Here is a 13568-nt window from a genome sequence, read left to right on the forward strand (position 1 = left end):
AGTTGCTCAAGTTTTTTACAACTCAACTCCTTTAGGAAATAAAATAAATGGAAATTACACAGAGCTATTGAAACTGATGCTGTCCTCCAATCTTGTTTGCATATACAGTGCTTAAAGATACAAAGGTCCTCTCTGCAATAGTTATAGAATGTATGATCCCAATTCCCAAAGTAGAAGTGTCTCCTTCCACCACCACTGACCTCTCTGACAAAATAAAAAGATAAATATGAATGAGGTATAACTTTGAAGTCAAAGCCATTTTAAAAACCAAGAAGACAAATCTCTAATCAATCGACTTTATAAGCTGCAATTTGGCTTAGTCAACCTAATTACATCTTTCTTCAAGTTTTTTTTTTAAGTTCATTGATTTATTTTGAGAGAGAGAATGCACACCCGAGCAGGGGCGGGATGGTGGGGGGAAGCAGAGAGGGAGAGAGGGAGAGAAAGAGAATCCCAAGCAGGCTTCACACTGTCAGCACAGAGCCCAACGTGGGGCCTGAACCCAGGAATCGTGAGATCATGACCTGAGCAAAAATCAAGAGTAGGATGCTCAACCGTCTGAGCCACCCAGGTGCCCCTATTATGTCTTTCTTCAATACGAAGTACTTACAGTCTCATAGTATAGTGGGACTCTTTCAATATGTCAAGAAACATGGACCCCTAAGTCCTGCATCCTCCTAAGCCAAAATATCTTTCTTTTAAACACATCAATGTGCTAATGCTAGTTACTTAATCTCGATACAGAAAACAAGTAGAAAGTTGGAAATTAGACAGACCCACAAGTGAAACAATAACCCTAGGGGAAAACAGATTGTCTTTCACTGTTTTTAGTCTTATAGTGGTATTTGTCTGTGTTTCCTAAGTAAACCATATTATATCTTGCCAGGCTCCAAAGAGATTTTCTATCTTCTTCTAAAATTAAGTTCAAAAAGCAGCTGCTTTTGTACCATGTAGCAAGAAAAGGGTTAAAACCTTTCATAAACTACTGGGTGAAGTAGTGTTGATATGCCTTAAAGATATGCTTTGGATATTAACTTCGAGAAAGCTCCTCTTCTCTTCATTCAGCCATTTACACTTTTGACAGAATCACCCTCCATTTGTCAAGAATCCATGTCATTTTAAAATTCTCCAAATTTCTTTGCCTTGTAGAAACAGTTAATAACCTTATAGGAAACAAGCCTTTGCTAGAGATAGCAACCCAACCTGACAGAGATGACTCAGAAGAGGGGGGAGTGGGGAAAGTCAGGATGAGGTGGGAAAAGGCATCTTCCTAAGGTGGCCAGGTGTAGCTTTTCTTCAGAATTTATTGTAATTCATCTGTACCTTCTACACAGCTCAAAGAAACTCAGACATTCAACATTAGTTGACAAATCCTCATTGACTTGCTTTTCCCTATGGAGAGGGAAGGAAAAACATCTTCCCCAAGGAGCTATTTATTGTCTCACTTTCTTCATTTTGATTTGATTTGATTTTTATTGTTTAAAATTTACATCCAAATTAGTTAGCATATGTAGTGCAACAATGATTTCAGGAGTAGATTCTTTAGTGCCCCTTACCCATTTAGCCCATCCCCCACTCCCACAACCCCTCCAGTAACCCTCAGTTTGTTCTCCATATTTATGAGTCTCTTCTGTTTTGTCCCCCCTCCCTGTTTTTATATTATTTTTGTTTCCCTTCCCTTATGTTCATCTGTTTTGTCTCTTAAAGTCCTCATATGAATGAAGTCATATGATTTTTGTCTTTCTCTGACTGACTAATTTTATTTTAAATTAAACACCAGGAAGGGTTAAAGGGAAACTCAGATCTAACCCCCAGTACTTCTAATAAGCGAAGCCACATATCAATTACTTTATGACCTCCAAGCTGGAAACCTGAGAAGATATGTCTTAGGTGAAGAATGCTAATATACTGAGATAACAGAGAAGTGTAATATTCATCATTTTAGTTTTCTCCAATTTTTTCCAGGGTATTTTCATGCTCTTTTCCTTCTACTCTGTCTTTATACTTACAAATTGATTTTTGAGTGGGGATATATGACGGATAATTTTTCATATTAAGTCTGAATTTTAAAGATTTATTTTGCTTCAAGGTGACTTTAGGTTGTTTCTTCAATTTTTTATCCTCGATTCCACTGAATCCATATATTTTCATAAAGTGTTTTGTGTTTTCTTTAATAGTCTGTTGAAATGTAGAGGTAGGTATACAAAATCGAATCCAATTTATGTAACACTTTTCTTTAAAAATATTTTCATTAAATATTGAGTAGATTAAGAATAATATCTGTATACTTTCTTAAAAAGCATAAACAATAAAAATACATGGGAACAGTAAACACCCATCATCTACTTAAGTATTATTTAATTTCTGTCTCACGAGAGAAGTTGTGCAGATATTATCCTGCTCAGTTTACAGTCCGTAACAAAGGCACAGAGAGCCCAAACAACTTGCATATAATGTTAAAAGGTCAGTGAGGGGGATATGAGCAGGAATATCAACTCTGCCTCCTCAGGAAACAACAGCATAATGGTTAAAGGTACAGACTTTGGAGCTTCTTTATAATCTTGGGCAAATTCCTTAACTTTCCTGTGCCTCATATAGTAGTAGTCACAGGGAGGATTAAGTCATTAAATAAACAAATGTCTCAGAAACAGGGCCTGTACATGGTGAATAATGGCTGTTCTTATTTCCAAGTCCCAGTTTGCTGATGTTTTTTCTATCACAACACTGTTTACCAGTATATCCCACTGCATAATGTAACAGCTTCTTTTCTCTCAAAGCCATTCAAGTGAAGTAATGAAAATAGTTCATATCTAATATAATTTTTTAAGTACAAAGTTTTACTAGCATTAATAACATTATCTTCAGCTTTAGCCGAAGACTATGAAAAGCCAACCTCAAAAGTTTACAGAAAAAAAAATGGGGTTTAGGGTGCTGTTTTGAAAAGTATTTTTCAAAGGCGGTGGGTATTCTGTTTCATTAACATTTATTCGTAACTCTCTCAATATAATGCATGAAATAAGTATTTGTCACAAGGATTTAGATGTATCGAAGGGTTTATAAAGAAAAAAGAAATATACAATAACACCATTGTATTTATTTCTAGACACATTGCAGTCAGTCAATAATGATTTCAACCAAAAAGAAGTATTGTATGGAGAAAACACACACACACACAAAATAAAATTAAATTAACTCTCAGAAATATAAAAAGTAAAAAATTAAATGATAAAGTTTTATCATCACTAAAAGTTGAAGGAAAATATTTTCAACTCACCCTTCCTGGTCTTTTTCTTCTCCCTCTTCTTTCCATTGTTTATTTAAAAGGTAATGATAAAAATCTCATTTTAAACTTTAGATTAAAAAAGACTAATTTTAAAATGATAAAAATCTCATTTAAATAGAAATATTTACTTTCATAATGTGGCGTCTCTAGTTATAATTGAGAAATGAGACCACCTTGCCTCAGCTACTTCCTCTGAAGAAGTATATATGAGCCTTTCTAAGATCCTCAAAGATCACATCACAAAGTTCAGGTGAATCAACTGATTGCAAACAAATACAGAGATAAAGAAGCAGAAAATGTCCCCAGTATCATAGAGCTTATATTCTATTTAAGAAGATAAATAGAAAGCAAAAACAACAAACAAATCAACAAGAGGGAGACAATGATCCCTACTAAGTAGGATGATATGAGAGTGACTGCTGTGACCAGGCAGCCACTGGAGGAGGGGTAAGGAAAGGTCTTTCTGAGGAGGTGAAAGGTGAGGTATTCCGAGCAGAAGGAACAGTCGGTGCAAAGCTTCTAAGGCAGGATCAAAGTTGGCATGTTTGAGAAACAGAAGCAAAAGGTCAGTGAAACCCAAGTGAAATGGGCAAGTGGAAGAGTATTAGGGGAAGTAAAAGAGACCTGGAAATAGAAGATAGGGTGACATAATCTTGTAAAGAAGCAGAGTAGGATTTCTAGGAAGTGTTAAGTGACATTTTAAGTTTGGGGTCATAAATCTGAAACAAGAGGAGACCAATTATGTGTTTTTCTCCAGTAGAGCTGGAGATCTAGGTAAAATAGCTGCCCGGGGGTTTCATGAAGGTAAGTTCAAAGTTTTTTTCGGCCAATCTTTTTATACAGCTCACACCGTACTATTGAGTGTGCTATTGAATATACTAATAGAGTCTCTGCTTCTAGGAAGCTCACAGGTCAATTATAATCTCTCCTGATGAATTTATGAATCAAGTACAATGGGAGAACTGGCATTTAGTCTAGATCAGGGGAGTTGGAGCAGGTTGACTGCACACCAGAAGGCGTCTATGTACTGAGTCTTATGGGATGAATAGCAGTTTGCTGGTGGAAAAGATGGGAACCATAAGCCTTTGAAAAGCAGAGAGCAGTGAAGGGGCATGAGCAGGTGAGAGAGTGGAGCACATGCGGCCTGGCACGGGACGTGCCATCATGAAGGGGATGGTGGGAGGTGACACTGAGGAAGCAGGGTGGGGCCAGACTGTGAAGGGTTTTGTGAGTCACACAAGGAATGGGCGTTTTTAAGGAGAACAAGATAATCTGATTTGTTTTTTAGGGCTATCCTGGAGGCAGTGAAGACACTGGCTGGGAATCAGAAGAGACTTAGGGCAGAGAGACACTCTGAAAGTGCAATAATTTAGACGAGAGATGACAAAGTGGTGGCATCCTCTCTGGCAGTGTGAATGAGGTCCCAGAGGCCAGACTGAACGATTTCTGAGGCAGAAACGGAGACGTTTAGTGACTGCCTGGATGTAAGGGAGTGAGGATGTACAGAAAAAGAGGAGGCAAGGTGGCTTCTAAAGCTGGAGACTGGGGGTGTGACTGTTAATTCCTAAGACTAGAATACAAGAGGTGGGCAGGTATATGTAAATGTTTTCCTCTTTGAAAAAAGCCATTAAAGGACTGTGGTACTAGAAGATAGACAAAGGGTTTTTTGGTCCATATGTTTTAAGCCAAACATTTATTAACAGAGATATTTCCAAGATCCACTAAGAAAAGAATGTATGATCCTCAGGTTATATGAAATTATTTTCAGAACCGAGAAAACAAGTATGGGTTTAAACTAACAGTATCCACAGCTTGAACTCTCTAGAGCTGAGAAGGGCAGGTGGGTTCTGTTATGCTTCTATAAGACAGCATTTCCCTTACTGATCACAAAACTCTCACCTATTCATTCTCTTGCTCACCCATTCCACACTTATTTATTGGGTGCCTATGGTCTGTGTATGTAATGGTAAACAAAACAAATATGGCTCCTGTACTGAGGAAGCTTATAGTCTAATGCAGGAGACAAACAGTTAACAAGCAAACAAAAGATAAGTATATATTGTGGCAAAGGTCAAGAAAGGAATCAAGGTGCTACAATAAAGAGCAACCAGGGAGGGGAGCCTGGGTGGCTCAGTCAGTTTAGCGGCCAACTCTTGATTTTGGCTCAGGTCATGGTCTCATGGTTCGTGGGTTTGAGCCCCACAATGGGCTAGGCAGGGGACATAATATTTATCCAGAATACCTGTGATGTGAGCAGCACTGTAGGAGAAGTAGTTTTCCAAGTATCATTATATATATATATATATATATATATATATACACACACACACACATATATATATATATTTTTTTTTTTAATTTTTTGAGAGAGAGCACACAAGCAGGGGAGGGAGCAGAGGGAGAGAGAAAGAGAATCTTAAGCAGGCTCCATGCTCAGTGTGAAGCCTGTAGCAGGACTCAATCCCACGACCCTGGGATCATGACCTCAGCCAAAATCAAAGAGTTGTATGCTTAACCAACTAAGCTACCCAGGCACCCTTCATTCTATATTTAATTAAATGGTATTCTTCGACTACTTTTAAGTCTTTCCCTTTAACCCTAAACTTAGTCCATTTTCTAAGTATAGCATGAAAGTTAAAAAAAAAAAAAAATGGGGGCATGTAGTGGATGCTGTACGTTTGATTGAAGTGTTTATTCCCATATCTGCAGGGCATGTTGGTTGTCCCAAAGATCTCAGTTGAGTGCCTCTTTGGGAATTGCTGCTAAGACAGCAGACTCTCTCAAGGTTATACCTCTCACGGGGAGTGGAGGGAAGAAAGTACCTAATGCCTAGTCAGTGCAAGAGTATAAAGACTGGGCACTCTTGTCTTAGGATGCCTCTGAGGGATCAGAGCAGCTAGAGGCCTTTGCTGGAACTACATCGTCCTGCACCTCCTCCCCGACCTACTTTTCTTACTTTCCCAAAGGTGTTCACCCCAAGGGTATTCTCCCAGCCAACTTCCTGCATGGAAACCTGTGTCTCACACAGTTTCCCAGAGAACCTAGCTAAGACAGTGTGTAAATATTACATGTCTGTACGTGTAACACATTATTTATAGTTAATATTTCAAATTATTTATAGTTAATTATTTACGGTTAATATTTCAAGGAGTTGCTTCTTGTTTAGTATTGACAGGGAATTTGAAAATGACGATGCCAGGCTCTATGGTGAAAACTTTCTATGCATCCACTTTTAATTTAATCCTCACAACAACTCCTTGAGATAGGATCATTATATAATTTGATAAATTATGAACCTGGAGCTAAGGAGATTAAGTGACCTGCCCAAGGTCACACAGCAAATAAAAAGTAGAACCAAGAACTAGAGTCTAGTTGCTCTTAAACCAACATTTGTACTTTTAACATACAGTGTTTTCCTGAGATTCACTGAGATTCACTCATTTTAGTAGTACAATTCTGTGCTCCATTACAGTGTTTTTAAATTTGCATGTTATAATTCAATTATGTGCTTATTATTAACTTGCTATAAGAGGTTAAATATAAGGATTTCTCCCATTAGTCTAATTCAATAAGAATGACAAAGGAAATGAAATTTTCTAAGATCTAATTTTAAGAGCTAATAGAATTAAATGTTTATTTTATTAATTACATGATCACAAGTATGATCACTGCTATTGAAGAGAGCTGTGAAGAAGCCAGCCAGCCAGATGCTTTTTCCCCAACAATAGTCATAAGTGCTGAGACTTTATCAGAAGGAGAATAAGGAAATGATTTGCTAAGTATTTTTTAGCGAGCTATATAGTTACAAAGCAGAGATAATAAATTAAAACAATCAAGATTCTGTGCAGGCATCCCTATATAAAGCTCTCTGCAAAGCAGATTGATATTAAATAAAGAAATAAAAATATGGGTATATTGTGATTGATGAAACCTTGTGTTTCACGGTCTTATATTTTCTTTTAACTGTCTCTTCCTCTGGCTATCTTTTGCCTCAGTTGTCCTGACATTACATGAGAAATCACAATTTGATTCACACACAAAAAAAGAATGGATGAAACTGGAGGGAGATCTTACCTGTCCAATAATGAGAGGAACCACAACAGTCATAAAAAGCTGAGAAAATATAGATGTAAAAGGCACAGAAGAGGACGAGCCAAGCTGCAAAACAAGAATATAAGAGGAGTTAGAATTACTTTGAAGTGGTTACCAAATATTGCTGTTAATTAAATGGCACAGTAAGTGAATTCTCTCACAGCCACCAAAAATTGGGTAGCTACATACAAACAGCAAGTGAAGTTACTTTTAATTTTCTGAATTTAGCACACAATAGACTGAGTAATTTAATACATAATTTTTATTGGGAAACTACCATTGAGGGAAAATGGTAACTATGTTTTTGCAATTAACTTGAATTGCTTATTATTAAATACATTGCTGATTAGTAAAGTCATTCTTTGTTCATACTGTCCATAATCATGGCGTATTTCACCTATAATCCACAGTTTGTATGCTTTCTATTTTACTTCTCTGTAGATCCCTAAGACAAACATACTGTGTCTCATTATTCTCTTTTTTTTTTTAATTTTTTTTTTTTAACGTTTATTTATTTTTGAGACAGAGAGAGACAGAGCATGAACGGGGGAGGGTCAGAGAGAGGGAGACACAGAATCTGAAACAGGCTCCAGGCTCTGAGCTGTCAGCACAGAGCCCGACGCGGGGCTCGAACTCACAGACCGCGAGATCATGACCTGAGCTGAAGTCGGCCGCTTAACCGACTGAGCCACCCAGGTGCCCCTCATTATTCTCTTATCAAGATCACATTTCTATGTATGCAAATGAAATAGTTTCTAACTTTTCTACTTCAAAACAGAGCCAATTAATCTCCTATACCTTTAAAATTTACTCTTACACAAAATCTAGGAAACGGGAATTCTTGGAACATAAATTATTTTTCAACATAAAGTTTCAGTGTTATCTCTCTTTTTGCCTCCCTCATTTTTTGGTTCGTCCTTACTAATGATGGCACTCTGGGCTTCATAAAGATTTTACTGTCCGTAGCATAGGTAGTGTTTATCTGTAAACACAGTCCTATACTCACTGTTAGTCTCAACCACCAAGAATTGCAAGCTTCCTATTAACTTTGTAATGGCTTTTGAAATCTCCTTCTGGCTTTCAAACCCCTATGGACAAACAATAGCCTGTTCAATAGATGTTTATCTCTTTTATGAGGCCCTTTTGCAGCCAGGTTCTTTCAAGCCATCAAGTAATGTCCCTGGAACTTGGAACTTTTACCCTTCCCCTGCAGACCAAACCTCAATTTTTATATTTCCTATGTTTAATTAAACTTGGAAATACCTTTTAAAAGATAATTTTTGTGAAAGACTTTGAGGTAGTAATGAATGAGGGCATAGAATAAAACAAATCAAACAAATGAAATGTTTAGATAAATGAAGTCATTAGCTCAGATGAAATGATGTGGGGTCAGTGTTTTCACTGATTTCTAATTCCTGCATGAACTAGCTTACCAAAATCTTATCTACACCATGGTGGATTTTATGAAATTCTGTCCCCATCCTTGGCTCCAATCTATATGCACTCAATATGCCAAGAATGTATGTTCTGCCCACCAATGGCCTGCATTCACTTAATACTAGCTTCAGCACTGACCACTGGCTGTGAGTTTAACCCACAAAAACTGTAGTCTCTAACCTTTTCCTCCAGAACCAATATAAACTAAAGAAATGAAGAAAGACAAACAGAAAAAGTGAAACTGGCGAAGAACACCTGGAATTCCTGGTGTGTTAAATGCTACATGGATGTTAGAGGTCTCTTTTTATGAGAAGCCAAAGTATTAAAAGCCAGTAATTCCACCCTATTTTAGAACAACTATGTCTTTGAAGTGCAAGGTATTTAACAAATATACCCTTCTTTCCACAAATATTAACTCTAAAGATGCTCCTGGGGTAAGAATTGAAAATTTAAAACTATATATTTTATAGAGAAACTGAGGCACTGGATGAATAGAAAGATAAAATTTAAAGAACAAAGTTTTCAACTTCAAAAGCATCCAGCTCAATGCTCTTTCCATAAGGTTCACAATATTTGGAGAGAGGCAGTAGGATTCAGGGTGAAAACCTTCAAGTAAAACCTGTCAATTCTTGCCTGGAATCTCATGGGTAGATAATCTCACATATCCCTGTTTCCCTCCCTCCCTTCCTCCCTCCCTCCCTCCCTTCCTCCCTCCCTCCCTTCTTGAGAAAGAGAGAGAGAGGGAGAGAGAGAGGGAGAGAGAGAACTCTCACTCAAGCATGGGGGGTGGGGCAGAGGGAGAGAGAGAATCTTAAGCAGGCTCCATGCACCCATGGAGCTCAATCTCATGGGGCTCAATCTCATGACTGTGAGATCATGACCTGAGCCAAAATCAAGAGCTGGATGCTCAACCAACTGAGCCACCCAGGTGCTCTTCTGTTCCCCTTTCTATCACAACTCTACTGTTATTTAATGTGTCTTTAAAATGTCTTAATGAATATCCATATCAAGCTATATTCCCTCTGTAAACCCAGTGCTTATTGACCCAATACCTGGCAGAGATAATAAGTTTGCAGATACTAAAGCTGTGCACGACTAACAAGATGAAGTAATCTGTAAATATAAGGTGCTAAAAAGTGCCACACTCATTCAAAACCATACCCGTATTTTTTCTAAAGTTACAAAAACACAAAACTTAAGTATATTTTAAAAACCTCTTATTATCACTGGTGTTATACAATCACCTGGTATTATTTTTTCCACTGCTTATTTATCACTGGTAACACAATTAATTCTAATATGCACCTAGAAACAAAGGGCATCTAGACATGATGAGAACCACGTGAAGGAAGGAGGTGTGTGTGTGCGTATAAGAAGTAGAGTGAGCTTTGCGTGTTCTCTGCCCTCAGCCCTCCTTCACGCCCTTCCTTAGCTCCTTAATGCTGCTCTGGAGGGAAAGACCTAAAACTTAATAGAATCCTACCCCTGAAAGACTTGGAATCCCATTCTCTCTTTTTAAAGATGTGAAAACTGAGGTCCAGGCAGAAATGACTTGTAATTAACACCTCTAATACTTGCCTTATGATGTGAAATTGGCTATGCTTCTCAAACACGTTCAAGCAACTCTTCAGCCAAATCCACCCTGTGATCATAGTTCTCCTACACTGGAAGGCTTGCTTGTTTAACAAAAAAGTATTGCTGGAGAGCAGTAACCCCAGAGATCAAATAGAGAAAAGTTAAAACATCACTTCATTTATTAAGTTAATTTGGGGGTTATTTTTAATCCCAATTCTATCTAAAAGATTGCATTTGGAGATAAGAGAGGTAAAGGAAAATTCACGTCAGCTTTAGCTTTAAAATTTGTTATATATTTTAATTTCTCCATCCATCACATAATAGACCATGTACATGTTCAATGTTTAGAAGGGTTGTGTTCCTAGAAGGCAATAGAAAAGGTGACCTCCAAAGTCCCCTTGTGCTCTGAAAGGTCTATGATCTCTGGTCTACTTGGTTGGGAACACAGGTTAGAGGAGCTTCCCACTTTGTCAGATCAGAGGCCAGAGCAAGCTGGCCAGGGATGCAACTAACAGGGTTCATGAAGCCAGACTAGGTACGCAGTGATGCTGGGGAGGAAATCCCGCAGGATGGCTCTCTTAGAAGTGGTTCTGAAAGGAAGGAGATCTCAGTACTGAGGTCTAATTTGGCATAAGTCCTTTCTTTTGAATCGGCAACAGACCTGTCGTGGTGGTCAATGTGAAGATGCAGAGATGCTCTTGGGGACGTTTCTGACGCTATGAAGTACAGAAGAAAGAAGAGTGAGCATCTGGCATCAGGTAACATATGAGAGCATGACCAGAAAAGCACAAGACCCCATCATTTTGTATGCAGAGTTGATTTTAACTAAAGCAGAAGGAAATATGTGCGAGGGATATTCTGTTCTTCACATTTTAATGAGGAACCTGTCATGGTTTCTATTGTGAAGACCAGTGTGTTTATAAGAAGCATCAATAATTTGTCCATTTGGATAGAGTTGCAGGTGCAAGATAAGGATGTATCAGGCCAGTGCTCTGTGCTTCATTGAGCTACCCTGGCAGATTTAAAGGTGATAGTCTCACACTGCCAACCTGTATTTTAATATACAGTGTGTTAAATGAACAATCCGGTCACTGGCTAATTTCTTTTAGAGATATAATGCTTTGAAGCAGAGAACTCACGATTAGGTTTGTTTTATTTGTTTTAATATCATGGTGAGAAGAAATGTTGCAGCGAAAACTAAACATGTGAAAATTCAGGACCTTTGTGTTTGATCATTCAAATAGTTACTGGTGCCTCCTGTGAGGCAGGAGCATGTTCTAGGCATTGGGAATCCAACAGCGAACACAACACAAAACCCCTCCTCTCCAGGAGGTGCTTTTTAAAAAAAAATTTTTTTTTAATGTGTAGTTTTGAGACCGAGACAGAGCATGAGTGGGTAAGGGGCAGAGAGAGAGGGAGACACGATATCCAAAGCAGGATCCAGGCTCTGAGTTGTCAGTATAGAGCCCTACGAGGGGCTTGAACTCACAAACTGTGAGATCATGACCTGAGCTGAAGCTGGACGTGCAACTGACTGGGCCACCCAGGCGGCTCCAGGAGCTGCTTTCTAAAAGTTGAGGAACGTGTGCATGTCTACCCACTACCAAGTGCTCGCGTGCTCTTTGCCATAGAATACCTTTCCTCCCCACTCACAACTGGAAAAGTTCCGGTCCTTTTCTAAGGGTTAATTCACGTATCACTTGTTTAGGAATGCTTTCCAAACCCTCCTCCTGAAACACAGACTCGGCCGCCCCCTCTTTTGTGGCTCTGCGTTTGCACTGTTCCTCTCAGAATCCTTAGTCTTGCTCTTGTGTACAAATCTGTTTCTCTCACTACACTGTATGTTCCAGAAGGTCAGGGACAGGGTCTCATTTATATTTATATTCCCAGAGCCCAGCAGAGTGACTACGTTTTACATCTAGGGCAGTGGTTCCCAAACTCTAGCCCATCAGATATACCTGCAGGGCTTCTTAGAACACAGATTTCTTGGCCCCATCTTCAGAGAAGGTTGGGGAGGATGTTGAGAATTTGCATTTCCAATATGGTTCCACTGAAGTTGGTGCTGCTGAGCTTATGGTTCACCCTTTGAGAACCACTAATCTAGCACATAGCAGGTATCCGACAATTTTGAGTTCAATTAATGAACTCAATTAACCAACAATACATAGGTAGCAAAAGAGGCCTGACAATGTTTTCTTTTCTTTCCACCCATCCAACTACAAGTTACAAAGCCCTGCTTAATTCAGTCTCAAGAAGAGGATCACATTGCCTGGCCTCCCAACAATCTCCTATAATTACAATAATGGCAATTTTACTTGTAGACTTTCTATGTGTCAGACACTGCTCTAAATGCTTAATGTATGCCAAATAATTTAATTCTCACAGCAACTCCTTCAGGTAGGTCTTACTAGTACCACCGTTTTCATATAAGCCAACAGTGGCACAGAACAGTTGGACTTAGACAAGGTCACTAGCTAGAGAGTGCCAGAGCCATGACCTAAACCTGGAAGTGTCGCTCCACAGCCCTCACACGTCATTCTTGCACTCTGCTGCATATTTATTACAGAAGATACAGAGCAGTGAAATGGGGAAGGGGGCAGGGGTAGAAGCCAAACCTGGGATCCCCCTTTCTTGCCCTTGTGAGAGAAAGACAGGGAGGGTGGTGTGTGTGTGTGTGTGTGTGTGTGTGTGTGTGTGTGTGGTGCCTACATGGAGACGGGGAACTGGAAGGCAGGCAGAAGCGAGAAGAGGGAGAAGGAGAAACAAAAAGAGAGGTGGGAGAAACTTGGGAAGCAGTAATTGATGATACAGTCTTTCTCATCTGGGGTTCCAGATCTGAACTACAGAACACAGGAGATTATTTGAGTGGCTATTTTCTCAACTCTCTCAAGGATGGTACCTAAATAGTATCTGAGTAAATGCATCAGAAAGAGTTAATCCAATATACACAATGGCTGTCTTAGGGCATTAGGGTTTCATTATATAACCTGGCAGAGAAAGGCTGAATGGAACCAGGGTTGACAGTTATCAATCCATTCAATTTAGAAACTGATTTGGAAAGAATCTGGGGGTTCAGCCAGTAAAATATTGTGGGGCCAAACAAGGCTCAGAGAGACAAATGAGTAACAATTCTTGATGGAGACGCTGAGCGTCTGTAAAATCAGAGTTATCAACCTACGGT

The 13568-nt window shown here is 39.0% G+C and overlaps 1 protein-coding gene across 1 annotated transcript in view; it reads right to left on the reverse strand.

The window, feature by feature from the left end:
- The window catches only part of SLC10A7 (solute carrier family 10 member 7), a 254752-nt gene that overhangs the window by 44481 nt on the left and 196703 nt on the right, over positions 1 to 13568 (reverse strand). Inside the window, exon 7 of the mRNA XM_047091249.1 lies at positions 7358 to 7441. Coding sequence (XP_046947205.1) covers positions 7358 to 7441 — 84 coding nt within the window. The remainder of the gene's footprint in view (positions 1 to 7357; positions 7442 to 13568) is intronic.

The sequence above is a fragment of the Lynx rufus genome, unplaced genomic scaffold, assembly GCF_022079265.1.
Source record: "Lynx rufus isolate CCGP_SWC_20201006 ecotype Redwood Valley unplaced genomic scaffold, mLynRuf1.p SCAF_3, whole genome shotgun sequence".
In the NCBI taxonomy this organism is placed as follows: domain Eukaryota; kingdom Metazoa; phylum Chordata; class Mammalia; order Carnivora; family Felidae; genus Lynx; species Lynx rufus.